Source organism: Arachis stenosperma, chromosome 4 (assembly GCF_014773155.1).
Source record: "Arachis stenosperma cultivar V10309 chromosome 4, arast.V10309.gnm1.PFL2, whole genome shotgun sequence".
In the NCBI taxonomy this organism is placed as follows: Eukaryota; Viridiplantae; Streptophyta; class Magnoliopsida; order Fabales; family Fabaceae; genus Arachis; species Arachis stenosperma.
In genome coordinates, this window is record NC_080380.1 from 116437424 (window position 1) to 116459433 (window position 22010).

General features: G+C 33.1%; 2 protein-coding genes across 4 annotated transcripts; both read right to left on the bottom strand.

Annotated features, from left to right (window-relative positions):
* Window positions 1-1794: 1794 nt before the first annotated feature.
* Window positions 1795-9272, bottom strand: LOC130976151 (protein yippee-like). Its single transcript, XM_057900920.1, has 7 exons — window positions 9253-9272; window positions 8461-8612; window positions 5023-5132; window positions 3389-3432; window positions 2888-2996; window positions 2493-2548; window positions 1795-2088 (listed from the first exon to the last, which is right to left on the bottom strand). Exons 2-7 carry the CDS (start codon window positions 8495-8497, stop codon window positions 2004-2006), a joined length of 441 nt encoding a protein of 146 aa, XP_057756903.1. The 5' UTR covers window positions 8498-8612; window positions 9253-9272; the 3' UTR covers window positions 1795-2003.
* On the bottom strand, window positions 8164-14630 carry LOC130976150 (uncharacterized). Of its 3 annotated transcripts, none has more exons than XM_057900918.1 (6): window positions 14451-14630; window positions 12326-12704; window positions 9938-10142; window positions 9778-9850; window positions 9253-9418; window positions 8164-8612 (listed from the first exon to the last, which is right to left on the bottom strand). In XM_057900918.1, exons 3-6 carry the CDS (start codon window positions 10101-10103, stop codon window positions 8508-8510), a joined length of 510 nt encoding a protein of 169 aa, XP_057756901.1. In that variant the 5' UTR covers window positions 10104-10142; window positions 12326-12704; window positions 14451-14630; the 3' UTR covers window positions 8164-8507. The 3 variants fall into 3 exon arrangements, with proteins under 3 accessions (XP_057756901.1, XP_057756900.1, XP_057756902.1); XM_057900917.1 differs by having other exon boundaries at window positions 12326-12692; window positions 14451-14620; XM_057900919.1 differs by lacking the exon at window positions 12326-12704 and having other exon boundaries at window positions 14451-14620.
* Window positions 14631-22010: the final 7380 nt, after the last annotated feature.

Sequence of the window (22010 nt, forward strand, 5' to 3'; positions counted from 1 at the left end):
TTTATCAGAAAATAAAATTGAAATTTTTTTACTGTGACAGAAAATTTTTGAATTGCACTTATTTAATTGAATTCTTGCCATAAACAAAAATAGCACCAAAATTTTATAATTTTAACATTGAAATTTTATTACAAAACACAAAAATTTCTTTTGTAATGCTGTATTTTTTTTTTTTTTGCTTCTTATTCTTTTTTTTTTCTTTTTTTTTTTTGCTTTTACATCTTTTAGGAGTATTGCTTCTCATATTAAAATTAAATGAACATGTATGTATTGCAATCTTATTTAGTTAAATGAAAATAGATTCACACTTATTGAATTGAATTCTTGCTAGAAATAAAAATAACATTGAAATTTATTTAAAGAGACATCGGAATTTCGGTGTCAAAACAAGATATCTATATGTTATTATTAAGAAATTTTGGTGTTATTTTTCTGATAAATTATTCATAATTCAAAACTCTTTCTCTTCTTCCTCCTTACTCTTACTTCTTCTTTTTCATCTTTTTTTCTTTATCTTTTTCTTATTTTATTTTTTCATAATTCTTTTTATTTTACTCTCTAACGATAATGATGATGGAGGAGGAGGAAGAGGAGGAGGTGGCGACAATGGCGGTAGTGACGACAGCGATGATAATGAAAGAGAAATATGAAAAAAAAAAAGAGAAAAAGAAGAAGACGAAGTAACAGTATACAGAACAGGAAGAAGAAGAAAAAGAAGACGAAGCGCGCGTGTACAGAACAAGAAGAAGAAGCGCGCGTGAATATGATAAACTGTTATACAACTTAATTGGACTTGGTTGAGTAAATCACTTGGTTGTAGAGTATTTTTTGCAATGTAAAATATAATTATTTTACTGATGTGTCATTATGTAATTAAATATACATTTAAAATAATTTACACTATCAGAACATCAAAATTAAATTTGATGTAATCTGTAATGTTAACTGTATATTTATTTTTATTGAATTTGCCCCGGCTTAAAATGACAAAAATACAAAATGTGCCCCTATTTATTTGCACATGGCCATGTCATCATGCTAAAAAGAAACTACCTACGGACATTCTTGGAGGGAGAATGGCTCTTGGTCCTGTCAACCAATGTTTCGTTTTTATTCTTTTTCTAGCGTTGGGTTTATCTTCTGTGCTTTGCATTATGTCACAAATAAGGAAGATGGATGAACTATGTAGAGCTCAATTCTAACTATCGTAATACGCTAGAAGCGTATATTTTCTCCAAGAAAATCATTAGAGGAAAAGGGAAAAATCATTATCATAATTGTTTGGTGTAAGGACAAAAGACAACTAGTGATGAATAAGTTTTGTGTTTGAAATGGAAATGATAAACCACAACTTTCTTCCATCCTCTCTCTGCTGTCAATCTACAAAATTACTACTAGTTTTTGTTGTAATCCAACAGTGATTATTTAATATTAACTAGCATTTATAGTAGCAATCCAGGACATTAAAATTACCTCTCCATGAAAACCAGAGACTATAGAATACGGAAAAAGATTGACAACCAACATCCTTTCCTTTTCTTTCTCTTAATCTTGCTCATTCACTACTTTGTTGGCTAATATTTTGTTAAAAATAAGTTGGTGTCTTAGCAAAACCGAATATAATATAAAGGTTGTGCTAACATATTTCAAATATTTTTCTTTGATAAATGCATTACAACAAAATTGGAAACTTCAAGCTTTGGCTTTTCAAGGGAAAAACATCGTTAGTGTTTGTACTAAGGCTTACTTTCTATACCGAATCTGATTAATCAAATCATATAAATAGTTCACTAGTTTCATACAATTCCAACATTTTGGCCTAGTTGATTTTGAATTAAGGGTAAGGGAACTATTGTAACCTTTAATGCATTGTAATAAGGGAACTATTGTAACCTTTAGTGCATTGTAAATGTATACTAATAGCTGAAGTATAACATATTTTAACAGGAAGAAGCATAGAGAATGTACAGTTTCAAAATGAGATTAGATCCTAAATGAGCAAATCAAACATCATCAACATCACTTCCAGCAGCATTTGGTTCTGGAGCTTCCATGTAGAGGCTGCCATCAGGTCCCAACACCTTAAACCTATTCACAATAACAAATCGCAAATCTCGTTAAAAAATACTGGCCACCGACCATTACCAGATCCCCACTGCCACTTATTCTCGTTTGAAAAACAAATGAACTAAATGGTAAATTACATTGATCTCCACTGAAATTAAGTAATTCTACTCCCGGCATCCCTTGATATGTCATGCAGACATTGACCTCTTCTCATGTTTATAAGGGAGGTTAGTGTCACATTTTAAACACTACAAGGGTGCCGAGTGTCAATATAACCCAAATTTCAAGGAGTTTAGTGTACACTTCTATGAATAGAGCGGATGTTATCTGTAACATTGCCTAAGCACAAGAGAGGTTATTGAAATTTACCCTGAATATAAAGATAAAACATAAAAGCTATAAATGCAGATTAACTAACTAGTCACCTTTCAAGGATAAACTTTCCTTCTTTATACTGTTGAGATTTCTCACAAGCAGACTCCTGAAGTGAAATGAGATAGAAAGTTAGTCTATTTTGAAGAATAACTTATATAAGCCTTCGTAAAGAAACTTCTAGAAAGTAACATATCAATAAGTAATTCTATATTTAAATGCTTACTAATGACTAATAGAAGTTCTTACTTTGAATGTTTTAAAGGTTCTTTTTGAGAAGTAATAAGTTATCTAAACTGATAAAGAAAAAAGTAGGCAATGTGATTTTCAACTTGCAAAAAGCAGTAGTGTTATCTGATGAGTCTATGTTATAAACAGGCATTTGCAAATGTCAACAGCATCTGAACAACTAAATCACGAACAACATGCGATAAAAATTGGTCCTTACATATTTCCATCCAACAATGGATCCACATGCAACACAGAATATGTCAACAACAGTGTGCACTCCAGTAATCAGATTTCGTTCTTCTTTCTCTCCAACGGTAACATTTACACTGTCATAAGATGGAATAACAAGTTATTTCAATTACTCAATGCTATTACACAACAAAGTCTTGTACTCATCATGATTTTTCATCCAGTACCAAGTGCATTACTGAAGCATTCAAGATATTGAAAGCATTAAAGTGTAAGTTATTCTCTGTGAAATCACCACTTTTAAAGGAATGTACTCGTTGATAGATATGAAAATTTGTATTAGACCTAGAAGAGTGAACTTACTCAATTGCATGATATGTAATAGGCTATATATTTGACAATTATTATTTTTATTCTGATGTTTATTGTTAATTTAGCTAAATATTTATGCAACAGTATCAAAAAATTCTGCAATGGCACTAGAGATGCTTATTTTAATTTTGTAATGAGAAGATCAAATGAAACTTACACTTTATCAAAGAGATAAGCTTTCCCATGCCTGGACTGGAAAGACTAAAAAATAAATAATGAACAAGAAAATTGGGTTAGTTTAGATTGCCTGCACTGTACAATTAAGATGCATATGCAAAATGCAACACAGGGAAGGTAATCATACTCAAAATTCTCTATTTATTTAGTAACACATAACCACGTCAATGTCAAAATAGCCAACCTGATGTCAATCAGGTGCCATGATCAAGGAATAGAAAACTTTCAACTTTTAGTGGTCAACAAGTTTCCAGTGAGTACATCTTATGTTGCTTTGTTCATATATAAGTATATAACCAATCAAGATAATATGGCCCAACAGACTCAATATTGATGACATTTGAATCCAATTTTAGAGATAAAACCCATATAACAACAACAAAGTCTTGTTTCACTAGGTGGAGTTGGCTATATGAATCAAACGATGTCATTGCGTCAAGTCATGGATTATTTCTAAAGTCAACCCATTTATGTTTAGATCTCTCAAACAAATTCATCAGGCACAAATGGCTTCGCAGAGCTAACCAGAAGTGGGCATATTTAAATCTGGATGAAATTTTAATTATAAAATTTGATAAGGAAAAAAAAACATCTTTTTAAGTCTGTTAAGACGGTTCTATTTGAACAAATCTTTCAAATACTTCATCTCCAAATTAGACCATTTTACTTTCTGATTTATTTATTTATTGGGATAATGCCATGTCCTGTATATGCATATTCTACACCACTACTATATGCCTATGCCCATTACAATCTGTCTCAAGAATTAAAAAAAAATATAGTCATTGAATTGAGAGAATCACCAGGGTGAGAAACATTTTTGCTTAGAAACACTAGGTACTCAATGTGAATATAACAGAACCACAATGCCTACAATTACATGGCTTAAAAAAAATTGAGGAAGCCATACTTTAGTGCTCCCATACACATTTGTAACTAGTCCAAAACCTTTCCAAGGAATTACGCAATTACAGTGAATAGAATGTCAATGCGAAAAAGTGAAACATAACTATGGAGGTATGAATGACTTGACACCAAAAATATAGCAGTACACAGAAATTCAAAATCTTATACATTTAACAACCAAAACAAAATATCAATAATAGTTGAACATCATGTAGAGTCCACAAGTTAGTATCGACATGTTTAACCCAAACACGATCCTATCTAAAAATGCCACTGCTTCATATATGTATGTGTTCCAGAAACAATTCTTCTTAAGCTCCATCAATTTCTCACTTCATGTCGATCCTATCTTCTATTTGGCCCCTCTGTGGTTAATCAGATTCCCATCATCATGATCAACCAGTAATGAGGGCATGATGGTTAAAATTGTGTTTGCAACCATAGCGTCGTGATACTCCCTTCAACACTCGACAACGATTTTGCTGCCTTAGCAACACTCTTGCACAATTAATGGTAATCACAGTAATCACAAAAGCAAATATACCCACTATTTTAAACGATCATCACAAAAGGCATTATTATATCACATAATTCTCCAACAAAAACCCACATTAAGATATCATCAAATTGTACATTCAGCCATTCAGGCATATGAGAGGAAAAAGAAAAGGAAAATAATAACAACACAATAAACAATTAAAAATAAACCTTGGAAATGATATCATGAGCAAGGGCAAAATGTGTTTGGCAGTGCTTGCAGCTATAGAAGTTCCCTTCAAGACTAACCAAGAATAGCCTTCCCATGTCTTCTCCCTTACCTTAACACCAATTTATCAACTTGAAACACAGCCACAGAAAGAAGGAAAAGGAAAAATCACAAACACAGAAAAGGAAATCAGAAAGCCAAAAAGAACCGTACGACAAATTAAAAATAGAATAAAATAATGCCATGTAAATGGGAAAATACCAATTCGGTGAAAATGCTGGGAATAATAATGTTAATGAGAGAATGATTACCGAGAAAAGATGAAGAAGATAGAGAGTTATATCAGTGAGAGAAGACAGAATGGTAGCGCATTGTGAATGTGATGAATGGAATTGGAATGGGTTCTGTGAAGTGAAATTTGGAGTGGGTTTGTTTTGTTAATTGGAAATTAGAATGTGAATGTGAATCGCGAAATGAAATCGAAGGGGCGTGTGGGAGTGATGATGATAATCAATAAAAAGTTTGCCGTTCCTTGTTTCTACGCATACATGACATGTCACCCTTCTCTCTGTCTTTTTTCTGTGTAAGGCGCCGGACTGTTCCTAACATAACTTGTTATGCAAGCCACTCTTAGAGAGTCAATTCAGAATATAACCCTTAAACAAGGTTGAAAATGTTACAACTTCCACGGTTCCTTCGGATAACCATTCGTGTTAAATTATTAAAAAATATAACTGAATATACGAAAATGCGCCTGAATTCGCCGATATAATTGAGATTTGAGAGCATAAAACTAAAAAGAATGTAGTTTTTTTTTTTTATCTTCCCTTATTAAAGTCTTATGTATATTTTTAATAAGACTAAATCATAATTCTTTTAATTAAAAAACACACAGAAATAATTTTGATGTGCTAGAAATTAAAAATTTTAAGTTATTATTTATATTTGAATATATCATTTATTAAACTTTAAATTTTATATAAAATAATATCTTTGATTTTATTCTCATTTAATTTTAAATAAATAATAATAATAATTTATTCAGCAATTATTACAATAAATAAAAAACCATTATATATTAAATCTAGAGAGAAATTTACTTGAAAACTTATAACTTGTGAGGACAAGTGCTCTTATTATAATTTAAAATATTTTTTAGTAGTACATAAAAATAATATTTATTTGGCTCTATTAAATAATTAAATTTGATCCCATTATATTAAATTATTATGAAATCAGTTAAGATTTAAAAGAATATTATTTATTTATTGGTATTTTTTCTACAAAAATTAACTTTGGACAAATTTATTATTCACATAAAACTAAATAATTATCACATATTTATTATCATATATATGTATGTAATTTGACTAAGTACAGAACTTTCTTTGTATCAATCTATACCCGCATAAATTACGTACACATAAATTCATTTAGTACGATTTATCAAATATTCTCAAAAAAATTCTGTCAAATAATAAACTTATCTTTAGATTGACTCATTATTTTCATGAAAACTTGAGAATTATATCTATTTATTATCGTATATATTTTCTATTAATTGGTCAAACACTAACATTCTTTTAGGCCGATTAGTAGCTGCATAATTAAATAGAAAATAAATATAAGATTCAATGATTATTATTTGGTCAAACAAAAAACTTTTTTTAGACCGATTATTATCCGTATAAATAATAAGTATTGATTTATTTTTAATCACGTAGTCACCGTAAATATAAGCATGTAATTCAGTCAAATATATACTATTTGGACCGACTAATATTCGCATAAATTATATATTACTATATTTTTTATATTTTAAAATAAATTAATTTTTACAAAAAAATATTATTTTAGTAGTATAATATTTAATCAATTTATTATAAAGTTAAATTTTATAAAATAAATAGGTATTATATTATTACTAATTTCCTCATGTAACAAAATCAAATATTTATATATAACACAAAAATAATAAAATAATAAGGCACCATATATAATAATCACATAGTAATATTATGAGTCCTTATTAATATATATATAATACACATATTTACATATGCAAAATTATTAATTTTCAATTAAATACAAATTAATTGATGAAGATAACTTAATCCCTATAACTATATGGGGAGCCAAAACACATCGCCAAAATTGTACTATTAATAATAGCACAAGTAATATCACTGCAAAGAATGAGATTTTTATATAAAAATATGAGAATGTATTTATAGTTATTGAATTAATTTAAAAAATTTGTTTATCTTATGTTTTAAGACATATATTAAGTTTATAAATTAAAATTTTTTTTATTAAAAATATAAAAAATTTAAGTTTTTAATACATTTATTTTCATTCATTGAATAAAAATATTTAAAATTTTTTACTAATAGTAAACTTATTATGTGTCTTTCGAACACATGTTAACTAAATCTTAATTTAAATGGTAAATATTAAATATATCTAATAAATAGTATACAAGTTGGAGGAGAGAAGAGGGACGCTGAAGGATTGAAAGGCGTCACCGCAAGAGGAGTTGCGTGCGGAGGGCGTGCCGGTGCGGCGAAAGGAGTTCGCCAGGGAAGGCGCGGCGGCGCAATGAGAAGAGTTGGAGGGGGAGGGTGCAGCATCGCAGCGAAAGAAATTCAAAGGAGAGATCGTAGTGTGAGCAATTGGAGTGTGAAAAACTGGAATGGGAAGGTGCATATTTTCTTTTCTTAGCACAATCCTAGGTTTTCAAAATTTTAAAATTTTTTTTTTTGAAAAATTAGCTGTTAGATTAACCAGTTAACAGCATATAGAGTTAGTTACCTATATTTTCTCATAGTGATTAATTTTCCAGTTTATCACTATCAATCTCCTTACTTTATAAATATTTTTTCAATGGGTATTATGGTTATTCAAGTTTTTTTTATTATTATGGTTTTATTGCTCCAACAGACAATGAAATATAAATAAAATGCATTTCAAATTAACTGACCATGTGAAAAGCAAGGTTGTGAAAATCGGAAATCCAACATTTGCCTATTTGGTTCACCAACTAAAAGTACAAAGGTTCTAAAATATACGTTATTCACGTATTTGATATTAAATTAATTAAATACATGTCCCAAATCATCTCTAAAAAGAGAGCAAGGAGAAAATTTTGGACAAGGAGACTATAAGTATCAATTTTGAATATTACCATCTTAATCTCTTCTGCTAAAAAACGAGCAACATATCATGCATCTCATTTCTATTTTGATTAATTGCTCGGTTCCGGGAAAAATAAAAATAAAAAGATTGAAGGGTTAAACGGTTATACTATAATCCAATTAACAAATGAATTATAGTAATTCTCCTCCGCAAAGCGAAACAAATGGAGCAAAGAATGGTTTCTGTGTCCGATTAAAACAACATTAGGGAAGAGAAAAGAATACTCCAGGAAGGATTCTACTCACAAAATTCTGCACTGAGGAGGCCTGGCAACAGCATCATCAGGATCCAACTATAAAGAAGATAATCTTTCTCGTGGAGGACTCTGGATGGCGCCTATTCTTTGTGGAGGCCACACAACATGGGTCACCCTTCCTCGTATGAGGCCCAAGGGAATCTGCAAACACAATTTACATGTTACCAAGATGTTAAAAGGTTGCAACCATAGATGACGCGTGGTCTGAGGCCTTGGCGCAATGGCAACTCACTTGACTCGTGAGCAACCACACCCTGGTTCGATTCTCGGAATCGATCCTTTCCCCTCTCCCCCTTGTGTGTGTGTGTGTGATAATGACCAAAAATAAAAGGAAAAGAACACAGACAAAGTCTACAACAATGAAAATCCAAATCAATAAAAATTTTCGGTCAAGGCTAACAGCATGGTACCCTTATTATCTATCTCAACATCAATGCACATGAAAATCAATATACAAAACTCAAAAAAGGAGTCTTGTTAAACGACTGATATATTAATGTATGCAAGCATTCATGAGAAATATAAATCAGTAAGATGGCTCAGCTGTAGCTGTAAAACCACAATGGATAGCACTTTGATTGAATACATTACGCATGGAACATAAGGTTACTGGATTAAACAAAAAAGCTCATATACACTATTATCTTTAAAGATGTCAACAAAATTGACATTGACAGATAATAAATTGCTTTTTTTGTGGCAATAGAAGCCTGGCTGGTCAAGTTTTGCAATATATTATATAAGTAACCACACCTTAAACTAAGTGATAAGAGAACCTTACAGGTCCAAATGACTTTGAATCCATGCTAAAAGCCGCATTATCTCCCTCAACCCAACAATGTCCTTCTGGAACCTTCAACACATCATAGTTCTGACGACTACCAAACCATTCACCAGATAATGCAACTATTCTCTTTATGTGTCTCTCCTTGTGATTCAATGGAGAGCTACAAAAGGTTTGGGATGCACTAATTAAAGTCTTAAAAAAATAAATAAATAAATAAATAAAATCACCAATTAAGAATTTCAAAAGAAGCAACTTAGATCTAATCTACATTCTAATAAAACATGAATTATCTTAGTAGTTGAATATAATAGCATAATCATTCACCAGTCACTACCAATAACTTGAACAGAAGTGCAACATTAGTCCAAGAAAAAATCCTTTGTGAAGTCAAACAATCACAGGGTCCAAGGTGGTTATTTTCCGTAACTATGTTGTTTAACTTCTCTAGACATCATATACCAATGTAAAATATGGCATATAAATGCAAACATATATTCAAGAGTGAAACAAATGTATTACCTGAAGACCACAACATCTCCATGTGAAAATCTGTATTTGTCAACGCAAAACTTCTCAACCAAGACATAATCATCTGCAGCATAACCAAATGGTCAAATAACAAAATCTGCAATCCCAAAATACCATGTTTCTTATGAACCCCCTTTGGCAAGAATATTACCAGAGAAGTTTCCTGCAGAAGAGCTGGGTTTTGGATTAAGTGTGGGAGACATAGAGCCACCCCGAACTGGAACCACTGTTACATAACGATCAGATACAGTAACAGTAATGATCCCAAATGTGACAAACTTTTTGGTAAAATTCCACAGAAAGCTGCTTGATCCCATTTGTTCAAGTGCATGTTATGCCAAATGTATGAAAACCATCTGCAACCAACTTCCCGAAATAGCAATGAGAACAGGGGAATAGAGGAATGTAAAAGGATAAAAGCACATTCATTTAAATAAATTGCATTAGTCAGTCAAAATTTTCCTTTTTATGATTTTTTAGTGCAGAGCTGTTACAATTTTTAAGAAAAAATAAAAGAACAAAAATAACATAAACTTTTATGCAAAACAGATGAAACTAGTTCTCTGTTGTCAATGGAGTGTGGATATGTGAAATGAAAAATTTGTAAATAAAAACTTCATCATGTTATAAGCCTTCTCATTTATTAAGACCCCACCAAGCCCTAAACATCCACAAACTCTAATAATATAACATCTAGTTTGCCTAATTAATTAAGGAATTTTGAAAAGATAAAGCCAAGAACAAAAAGTAATTTCCTCTTTCCAATATATTGCTGATACAATCAAGCTAGAACAGTAATCCAAAGTGCTTTAAAACATACTTACTTAACAAAACAAATTAAATTAAAGAATCTAACAGGTCTAGCTGAGGCTTATTCATTAATGACATTTCTTAACTACAAATATTGACCACATGATTTAATTTTTCATCAACATTAATCTTCATTCTGTATTCTCAAGACATCTAAGTAAGACTTTCCATTAAGTTTGGGAGCAGAAGCACCCTCTCTTATAACACATCATTTATTATTTATAGATAATACATAAAATAATAAAAGCATGATATACAGTATATATAAGATTCGAAAAAAGCCTTGTACATTCTTATTTATATAAAGTAGGAGAGTAAAAAGTAACAAATAAACATTTAGTAAAATTCGAGGTTCTGAATACTGAACCAGTCATTGAACTGCTCTAACTACTGATTCACTGGTTTATTGATTCAACCAGTTCAACCGTTTTGTATTAAAATAAAAAATAAAATATAAATAAACACACTAAAACATAATTACAAAGTTCTGAAAACCGGACTGGTCATCGAACTGCTCAAGTCACTGGTCCACTGGTCCAACCGGTTCAACCATGGTTCAACCAGAATAACCGTTTCATAATAAAATAATAAATAAAATATAAATAAACACACTAGAACATAATTATAGTCTAACATAAACTTTAAAATGTCATTCAAATCTACATAAAATATCATCAACCAAAATCTTAACTTTTCTGGTTATAAGTTTAAAACAAGGTCTATTGTTACTTTAGCTAAGAGCACAGATCAGACAAAAAATGAAGTGTTAACTTCTTCAATTATAAGTTTAAGAGCTTTGTGATATAGTAAGAGTATTAAGCACCAACTTATGGCAATATGTACTATCAAAGGATACATACGCTCATGTTTTGTGTATTTGTTGCCACTTTGTTTGGCTAATCAAGTTTAGTTTTAAAGTATGAAATCCCAAAGATTCTAGACGGTGATTTCTTAACCAATAAAGTAAAACTAACAATATTCAAACTTTACACACAGTTACTTTCAAGTTTCAAGTTGACATAATAGTGATTAATCACATATCATTTCTGTGTTTTTCTGTATTCAATGGTATTAATACAGACAGATGATAATTACCTAGTTTCTGATGGCTAAAACAGTAAAACATAGTTGCTAAAATATCATTAAGACTATAATTAGAGTTTATTTCAATACACAATTTGTTATATTTTGTGATTAAATTACAAGTATTCCTTTAGGAGGCATTTGTTTTGTTTTTTGGTTTATAAGTAGTTCATAGAAACTCAACTTGACAAAGCAGGGACAATCCATTACACAGTACTTGCAATAACCAAAACATCAATATCAAGAACCTGCCATAACTTGCGAGTTCATTTCAATACCCATTTTTTTGTTTTACTATGATGTTGTTATCCATGATTTCTAATTTTTAACACAAAAATTAACATGCTTTAACAAAGATTAACAAAGTTTTTAACCCAATTTTTAACAATCTCAGCATAATGATTAACAACAGAAAAAATACTGAATGAGGCAATGAGCACAAAATTTATCACCAAGAAATTTTAACAAAATTTAACAACAGAAAAGAAAAGCAAGAACAAGGTAGTAACAATTTATCAGCATCAATTTATCATCAATATAACAGAGTTAACCAACCTAGAACAAGCAAGAACAAGCTAGTAAGCCAGTAACAGAATTGAAATTTATCAAGAAGCAGTGAACACTAACTGAGCATCCGAGGCATTACCTTCGGCGAGGGCAGTGACCAGAGATTTGCGGGAGAGCGACGGACGACGGGAAGCTGGCGACAAACACTGGTGAGCTGGCGACGAACGACGGGGAGCTGGCCACAAACGCTGGCGAGCTGGCGATGAACACGACGGACAGAAGACGGCAGAGCAGAACCTGGAGACGTTGGCGTTGGTCGAACGGGAGGGCCTTCGAGCAAGATGAACCAGGAGGAACGGCGAACAACCACGATGAACCAGGCAGCGACGGTGAGGCCACCGGCGGCGCGATGAAAGCTAGGGTTTTCAAGGAAGAATGGGAAGAGCTTTGGCACAACCTCTGCCGCTCTGCAGTGAACTTGAAAGGGGAGACCAGAGAGCAAGGTTCTGAAAACCGGACTGGTCATTGAACCGCTTTAGTTATTGGTTTATTGGTTTATTGGTCTAACCGGTCCAATCGGTGGTTCAACCGGAAAAACCGTTTTAGAATAAAATAATAAATAAATTATAAAGGACCAAAGATGAGGGTACTCCAAGAACTCCTATTAGATGCAACAGCATTCAACATTATCACATATTCTCACACACATACAAAGCCTTAACTCAAATAACAGCCACAAGTGACTTGGAAAGAAAATGTAAACACCGAAACAATCACAAGCATACAGAACATGTGAATATTATTATAGCAAACATAATAATAAAATAGCTCTTCTAATGCGTCTCCGAAAATATCCCAAATCAAGAAAACTACATAATCTGATCCACTTGATTCAGATAGCTACATATATTAGAAAAATTTAGAATCAACTAAAAGAAAAAGAAAAGGAAGGCCTGGTTGATTCGATTCAATTACCTGAGATGAAGAATCAAACAAGGATGACAAGCTGAGAGTTTAAATGTTAAACCTCAATATTCAAATAACATGACTCCATTATTGTTATTATTACACCCTTCTAATGTCACAAACTCAATATATATTATAGTCTGTTGAGACTTGTGTATTCACAACTTGGCCTCATCATTCTGATTCATACCTTAAGTAGAAGAAAATGTCCCAATCAGCTTTCGTTACAATTTTATCCAGAGAGTTGGGGTTTTGGTTCGGAGTTCATGCCAATGATAATGACGAGGGGGATGAATCCGTGAATCAGTCACATAGGCAGGGGAAATTTTAACAAAGTTCATCACAATGATTAACAACAACAAAAAGCGCTGAAGGAACACTCAGTAATATAGGCAATGCAAATTTTAACAAAGCTCATCACAATGATTAACAACAACAAAAAGCACTAAAAGAACAGTGAATCAGTAACATAGGCAGTGCAAATTTAAAATTTAAAAGTTATCATCAAATACAATCAGTGAGCAAAGCCAATCAATCAAGCACTGACTGAGCATTCTGTTCTGATTCTGTGACCGGGAAGCAACAAATTCAGCAACAAATTCAAGTTACAGCAACAAATTTAACAAATCCTAGTAAAGTCCCAATTTACAGCAAAAAGGCAAATTCATTAATTACCAATTCAGCAACATGCAGAAATACAGGGAAAAGGAAAATCTGGAAAAGAGAGAACACTAAACCAAAACATCAACCAATAACCACAAAACACTAAACCTTCACCCAGCAATTACAAACAAAGCCAGCAATTACAAACATTAGCACATTATGAAACATTCCAAAACACTAAACCTTCACCCAGCAAAACCAGCAACTACAAACAAAGCCATCAGTAAATTTGAACAAAAAAAAATTAAGAGCCATCAGTCTACAGCATTCAACAATATTGCAACAAACAAATTAGGAGCCATCAGCAACTGGTAAACCAGTAAAACACTATCAGAGCCATCAGAGTAAGTATTACTGACTAACAGAGCAATCAGAGTATAGTGAATACAAGACAAAGCAATCAGAACCATACATACAAATTTGCAAATTTGTAAAATTTCCACCATTAACCACCAGCAAATACACTTATACAAGGGAATACCAAACTGGAAACCAAGACGGAAGACCGAAGAAGAAGAATTAAAGAACCAAACTTCAAAGTTCAAACCAAGACCGAAGAAGAATTGAAGAAAAATGGAACAAAATTGAAGAAGAAGACCGAAGATGAAGACCGAAGATGAAGACGAGCCACTAACCTGGGTTCCGGGCCGAGAAGCCAGCGAAGATGAAGAGTACCAGCCGAGTTACTGGGTTAGGGTTCGACGACCTGGGAACGGCGGTGCTGACGACCTGGGGACGGCGGCGGCGCTGACGATCTGGGAACGGCGGCGACGATGGAGGGCTAGGGTTCCTTCGCTAGAGTTCTCCAATCTCCAGTACAAATGATTAAATGAATGAATGATTTTTTTTTTGTTCGGGGGGGGGGGGGGGGGGCAGCCGGTTACCGGTCCGATCCAACCGGTTTGACGGTTTTTTAGTGGTTTTTCTTTGAGCGGTTATCGGTTCGACTAGCCGGTTCGGTCCGATTTTTAGAACCATGCTAGAGAGAATGGTTTCTCAATTCAGAACCCTTTTTCTTTTTTGGTTTTTTTAATAACAAACGGTGTCATTTAGAGTAACCGGCTGGGTCCTGGTTCGGTTCGACCGGTCGAGTCTAGATTCGATTCGACCAGTCGGAACCTAGATCGGTTCGACCAGCCAGGAACTGGCCAATTCAGCAGTTTTGAAACGCTTTTTCCATGGATGGTTTTTCTCATTAGACCGAACCAATATTAGAACTGGTTTCGGTCAGATTGGTTCAACCGGACAATCCAGTCCGATTTTTAGGAATACATAAATTTTAAAATATCATCCAAATTAAAAGTATCACATCAACCACAATGTTATAATCTGTCTAAATACAAGAACAAGGCCTGAATAAAATTCAAGCAACCCAATAACAAGAAACAAGGACAATCTCAATCTCAAGAATCTCAAGAATTTAGCAAATTAAAACAACATCAGCCCAAAAATTTAGCAAATTATCAACTTAACAAGTTCAAGAACTGAAAATCAGTAAAAATAAAAAAATAAAAAAAAGGACAACGACAATATAACAGAATCAAGAGCATGATCAACAATCCTAAATCGCAGTAACAACGATAATTGAAGAAGAAAAATCACAGATTAATAATCATAAACCAATTAAAACAACAATGACAGTAAAAAAAATAGCTTCTAAAGTACAGAGGTGAGGGAGCACGAAAGGCTTGACACAGCAAAATTGGAGTAAAGAAGGGCTGGAGCCAGTGGAATAGAGCCGACGCGGTGAAACAGCGGCTGCGCAACGGAGGAACAGTGGGACGGAAGCTTCAAGCAGTGGCAGAAACGAGCGCAGTGGGGATGTCCGCTTGGCCCACCAATCCGTCATTAAGTGGGATGGATTAGAAATTTGCGGTCACCTCACTAGGCGGGACAGGGCGGGCTAACCCGTTTGCTACCCCTAACTACCATTAGGCTATGTAGATACTATATGTTTTAATTATATTCTATACATAAACATTTTAGTAAATACTTATTTAATTTATTTTAATTTTAAATTCACTCATTCTTAAAATTAAATATATTTTTATTTAACTATAAATTTTATTAAATATTTATAAATTAAAAAATAAACAAAAATTTTTTATTAATCACAATTTACTTTTCCTTTTCCTTTCATGATTATATGATATCTATCAATATTATTTTTCAACAAATATTTGTAGTGTATAATAATATGATAGGTATAAATTAATTAATAAATTATTAAAATTTAAAAATAATAGTTATTTTAATATAAAAATAAAATAAAAATACTTATAATAAAGAAGAAAATAATAAAATGTTATATAATTAGAAGAAAATAATAAAATTTTATGCAATTAGTTAATTATATTAGATCAACCTATTCAACTAGTAATCCAACAATTAAACTAGTGACCCAGTAATCCAATGTTTTAACCGGTTTAATTATCGATTTAATTTTGATAACTATGAGTAAAAGTAAAAGCACTGGAATTTTTTTCTAAAAGCCGCAATTTATATTTTTGAAGTAACTACCAAATCGGTACCCTAAGTATTCAAGTGCTGATAAAAAGGACCTTAAAAGATGTTAACCACAAAATAGTTCTTAAAAAATTATAAAATTTGACAAAAGTAACTAGACATCAATTTCTCCTATTCTTGTTAATGAAAAACGTTGAGGTGGCAAACGAAAAGTGTGACATGACAAATTCTTTCCTATTCTTTACTAACAATAATTTTCTCTTGCTTCTTTGTCTCTCTCTCCTCCATTTTCCTCCTTCTCTCTCCCTCTCTCTATAACACTCATTGTAATTTTTCGTAAACACAAAATAATTTTAATATTTCTAGAATTACATCAATAAATACAAACACAAAAGTACCAAAACACATTCAAATTCAATCATGCCTAAAATGATCTCAACATCAAAATCACATGATCCATTTAAAAAATAGAACAAAGATGGAAAAACCACAACATCTATTAATAGAAAATAAAAAAAGAGAACAAAAACAGAGAAAAAAAAGAATAGGGAAGAACGAAGAAATATAACACAAAGAGATGAGAAAAAGAAAAATAGGGTGGGAGTAGAACTAGGTAGCATAATAAGGATCCTAAGGTTTGGAACCGAGATGAGTATTGTCGTCTGGAAAATGAGTCATTCTTTGTTTTTGTAGATTATCTCTCTGAAGATATATCGAAGAAGAAATTGTACCACTTGTTCAACTAGACTGAACGTATAAATGATATATATCTATCACGAAAATAAAACATGGTAATATTTATATTTTTACTTTCATACGATATACTGCGAAGGGTGGAGCTATGAAGACTATTGCGAAAATGGATAGAATGAGATTGTGAGAAAAGGTTGTTTCCGTAGGAGAAGTTAAGTATCGACGAACGAATGAAGTAAAGAATATAAAGAGGTATCATGAGCTTCATGGCGTTCCAAACATTGTAAAGCATCATTCTCAACAAGGAAAGACTCAAAGAAATTCAGGGATGAATGTGAAAGATCTGAGAAAAGAGAAAAAAGAAGAAGATTCGCATGGCAATGGGTGGACAAAGAAGATAGAAGTACCCATTACAAAAAAGAACTTAGACTGCTGGTTACAAAGGAGTTTAGTAGACGATACGATGAAGGCCATTGATTATAATTCTTTAAAGGCCATGATTGGGAAGAATTTTTTTCAAGTTGTGCAAGTACGAGAACTAGGAGCGTACAAAGCACTTTTGACTTTTAATAGTTTATTGAATGCAGAAGAAGCCTTCACATTCAAAATGAACAACCTTTTGCAATTTTTCTATAGTGTATGGAGATGGGAAGAGGAGAAGCAAAGTGAAACTCGAAGGTGTGGCTAAAGTGTGTTGGTGTTCTTTTGCATACGTGGTTAACGGAGACATTCAAGATGAAAGGAGGCTAGTAGGGAGAAGTAATTGGGTGTGACGATGCCACAGAATCATGCATATCATTCAGTGTGGGACGTGTGCAAATTAATACTTGTGTTATGGACATAATCAACGAGTAGATCCACATCACAATAGGCAAAAGTAGATTCGATGTTCTAGTAAAAGAGGTTGGCAATGAGAGTTACAAATTGGATTGCAAGCTGGAAGAGGAAGGTGAAATTGAGTCTTACAAGAGCACCAGAGAATTTGGTTGTTAGTGGTAAAAGATCCATAGTTCCACAATAGTGGGCAGTGATCTGGCGGTTGAGTTGGTGATGGTGAGGCCAAGGGAGGAAGATGCGGATAAGGGTAGATTGGTAGTTCTAGAATATATTTTAAATGAATGGATTAATTGAAATTCAAATCAGAAGAAAAATCATAGGGTAACGTATCAGAAAGATTTAGAGGAAAGTGTAGATTTTGTGGGTTATAAAGATATGAATAAGGTGGAATATGAAAAAACTGTTAGTTGGAATTATTGAGGTGGAACAATGAGTTGAACAAAGGGGTCTTGAGGCAAAAAAAATATAAACACAAATAGACTCATTGCTTGGCCCAATAATATGGGATGTGCCAACGGTACTAGGGAAAATAAATTGGGCCTCATCACATTAACCAAAGGCCCAGACCATGCAGAAGTGAGTACAACATGTGGGTTGGGCGTCGAGATTCTGGATCGGGTTGATTCCATTTCAAATAATGGGTTCTGCAGTTGTCTCCAGGGAAAGCATGATGGGAAGCAAGAAGGAAGTGGCGGCGTGCAAGATAATAGTAATGAGAGAGACCAACGAGCCGGCGTTCAAGAAGAGTGTTTATGGCGACGGCGACGTTGTCTTCTCTACCACTGGACAGGAAACACATCTGACGGAGTGCCAACATCAGAAGCTCGAGACTGAAACTGATCACCTTGCTTCGTTGGTGAAGGAGGGGTTCAGTTTTTCTAGGGACGATGGGTCTGATACTAATCTGGAAGTGAGTTGTTCAGAGCCTAAAAAAAATAACTTAGTCTGCAGGGTCGGATCTGTTGATGGTAAAAATAAAGCAATCAATGGAGATTGTATGGTCTCGGATGATGAAGGATTTGATGATGGAAATGTTGAGATTGACTCAGAGGTTGGCGTGGATATTGAGGATGTAAAATAGAGAACTAGAGATGAGAAGGCATTGGAAGAGAAAGGATCAAATGCTTGAAAATAGGAGAACATAGAAATTGGCAGTTGAGTCAAGAGCGGTGCAGTATAATGAAGAAGACAAAAATGGCTATTCTCCAAGCACAAAATGTAGAAATTGGTAAAAAAAAAATGAAATTGGCAAAGCAGAAAGAGAAAGCACGAAGATGCAGACCCAAAAATTATAAAAAATGTGTTGTAAAATTTTAAAATGATTTTTAGCTCTTAGAATGTCAGAGGTTACACGGTGCTAAAAAATTGAGTATGGTGAAAGACATGAAATAGAAAAATAAATTGAACATGTTAGGATTGATTGGATCTACGATGTAGGTTGTGACTAAGTTTGACGTAGTACGCATTTGGGGGAGTGATGCTATGGAATGGGAGTATGTAGGATTAGAAGGTGCGTCCGGGAGTCTGTTATTAATGTAGGATGATATGCTGTTTAGAATGAATAATTGCTACAAAGGTGAGAGATGGTTATATGTTGAAGGAATTTTACAAAAAACTAAGTTCAATTGTGCTTTTTGTTTGGTATATGGTGCTCATACTAGAGTGGAAAAACTTGCTGTATGGGAGGAATTGAGTTATATAGCTGACTTATGTCAGGTCTCGGTATATTATATAGGTGACTTTAATGAGGTAGTACAGGTGGAAGAGAGGAAAGGTCAGGATAGGTGCAAAAGATTTTAAGTTTTGGATTCAAGATATGCAGTTAGTAGACTTGCCATTGAATGATCAGATGTTTACATGGTTCAGAGGCCGATCTTACAATCGTATTGATAGAGTTATATTGAGTATGTAATAGATTGAGGAGTTTCCGGAGATTAGACTGAAAGGTGGATTTAGAGGTTTCTCATATCATTGCGCAGTAATAGTTGAGGATACTAAATTTAGAGGTGGACCACTGATGCATTCGCATCTTTGGTAGTTTTTATCATGTTTTTCTCTTATTTCCATATGTTTAATTACTCAATCTTTCACTAATCTCGTTACTTTTTGGTGTCATTTGCTGCTAAGTATTTTTAAAGTGTTTTCAAAGAAATACAAGATTAAAGAGATAAAAATCAAGTAGCAAAGAGAGGATGAATGAAGAGGCAAGCATTGCAAGAAGAGCCAAAACAAGTACGTGAATATCAAAGCCATGCAAACCATGCAAGAAGCTGGCGTGCAACACCTTGGAGAGAAGAAGGTAGGGCATGCCACACCTTGGAGTCAAATGGAGCTGGCGTGCCATGCCAGAAGAGGGTGTGAAACGCCTTGGACACAAGAGCAGGGGCGTGCAACACCATACATAGGGTGTGAAATGCCCTGCATTGGAGAGTGAGGCAAGCGTAGTAGGGGGCATGTAACGCCTAAACAACCTTGGAAGAAGAAGGCAGGACATGCCACGCTATGGTGTAGGTGTGAAATGCCCTTGGTACATTTGGAGGCTGGCGTGCAACTCCTAGAGCAAGGCGTGCCATGCCCATGAAGAAACAAGGGGTTAGCGTGCCACTTTATGAAGCTAGCGTGTCATGCTTGAAGGAAGGCAAGTCACTGGGAGCAAATTTATAAATGTTATCAATCCTGACATCTTCATACTTAAGTGATCATAACTTAAGCTAGGTAGGTCCAAATGAGGCAGTTCTAGTGGCATTGGAAAGCTAGCATCTAGAGTTTCGAAACAATATGCATATGTCCATAGTGGACTTTTAGTTTGGGCCGCGAATGACGCTCACCTTTTCAGCTTGGAAAACAGCGAAAATAGGCATGGAGTACCACGCCTAGAACTAGCGTGTAACACCTTGGGAGAGGGCCCAAAGGCTGCGTTACACTCCTAGACACCAAGTGCCATGCCTAACAGCCAAAGTACCATGCCCAAGACCCCATTTACATTCCCAGGACCCCATTTGCATTGATCTGTTTTATGTAAAAAAGTTTTTCATAGATCAGTTACCAGTTATAAAGCGTGGAGTAGTGTGGATCACTTTTGTTATTGATGGCAATATCGAAGATGACATTGGGGGATACTTTTTATTTTATGTTACATTGGGTGTTATTTTTTTGTGGTTTTGTTCTTCTTTTCGCTTCACTTTATTGTGTTGAGCTCATTTGTTAAAAAAAAAACTTAAAAATAATACAACATTATTAATCATTTTACTAATTGTTTTACATATATTACGAATATTATATATTGTATGTTAGAATTATATATATACTGCGGCGCGTATTCCCTAAATCTAACTCCACCCGCCAAAGACCGCGTCCCGCCAAAAATCCACCTCGTACCAAGTCGAAGGGACGAGGTAGATACCCACAAATTTAGATAGTGTTGTCATTCCTACTGTCGCCGACCACTTCTTGAGTTCCTCGATCATCTCCTTCTCTCATCGACCTCTCCTCCAATTCATCGTTTTCTCTCGATTTTCGTTACATCTCATTCAATTTATAATTATTTTTTGGACTTTGTAACTTTTTGTTATTGATATCTTCTTTTAATATTGGTTTTTACATTAATTCTTGTTTGTTACATTATTTTTGTAAATAGAATATAAACAATTATTTCTATAATAATAATACCAAATTATTTAACATTTTTATTCATTTATTTGATTTGTTAACCGATAAAAATATTAAAGTATGAATAATAGATAAAAATAATGTTATACTTCTCTTAAGTTATGTTACAAAATTCTTTATTTTATAACCAGAGATTTAAATAGAGTTTTGTTCTTTATAAAATAATTACTTTGTACTTTAATCTTTATAATGTTCTTTTTAATTTTGATATAACAAAATAAGAAAAGAACCTATTTTAATTTTTACTTATTTATTCGGTTAGAATAATTTTAGAAAGACAACAATTTAAAATTGTCTTATTTAACTTAATATTTATAATTTTATATATATAATATTCATAATTATATATATATATATATATATATATATATATATTACATCTTATATTATATATTTGTTTTAATAAAAAATAATAAAGACAAATAAAAATAGGAAAAAAAATTATAACCACCTATGAGCCTAAGTTGGCTCCAAATATTTTTGTTATGTTAAGGTCCGTTTAAAAAATTTTAAAATATTTTTTTTGAGTT

What these genes read in the sequence shown, in the direction of transcription:
- LOC130976151 (XM_057900920.1), bottom strand. Translation starts at nt 8,497, where the DNA reads ATGATGCTGTTGCCAGGCCTCCTCAGTGCAGAATTTT. An exon ending in CCATTGTTGGATGGAAATAT is followed by an intron (nt 2,549 to 2,887) that starts GTAAGGACCAAT and finishes ATTTCACTTCAG; the next exon opens with GAGTCTGCTTGTGAGAAATC. An exon ending in GGAAAGTTTATCCTTGAAAG is followed by an intron (nt 2,089 to 2,492) that starts GTGACTAGTTAG and finishes TATTGTGAATAG; the next exon opens with GTTTAAGGTGTTGGGACCTG.
- LOC130976150 (XM_057900918.1), bottom strand. Translation starts at nt 10,103, where the DNA reads ATGGGATCAAGCAGCTTTCTGTGGAATTTTACCAAAAAGTTTGTCACA. An exon ending in TTCTGCAGGAAACTTCTCTG is followed by an intron (nt 9,851 to 9,937) that starts GTAATATTCTTG and finishes GTTATGCTGCAG; the next exon opens with ATGATTATGTCTTGGTTGAG. An exon ending in GGAGATGTTGTGGTCTTCAG is followed by an intron (nt 9,419 to 9,777) that starts GTAATACATTTG and finishes AACCTTTTGTAG; the next exon opens with CTCTCCATTGAATCACAAGG.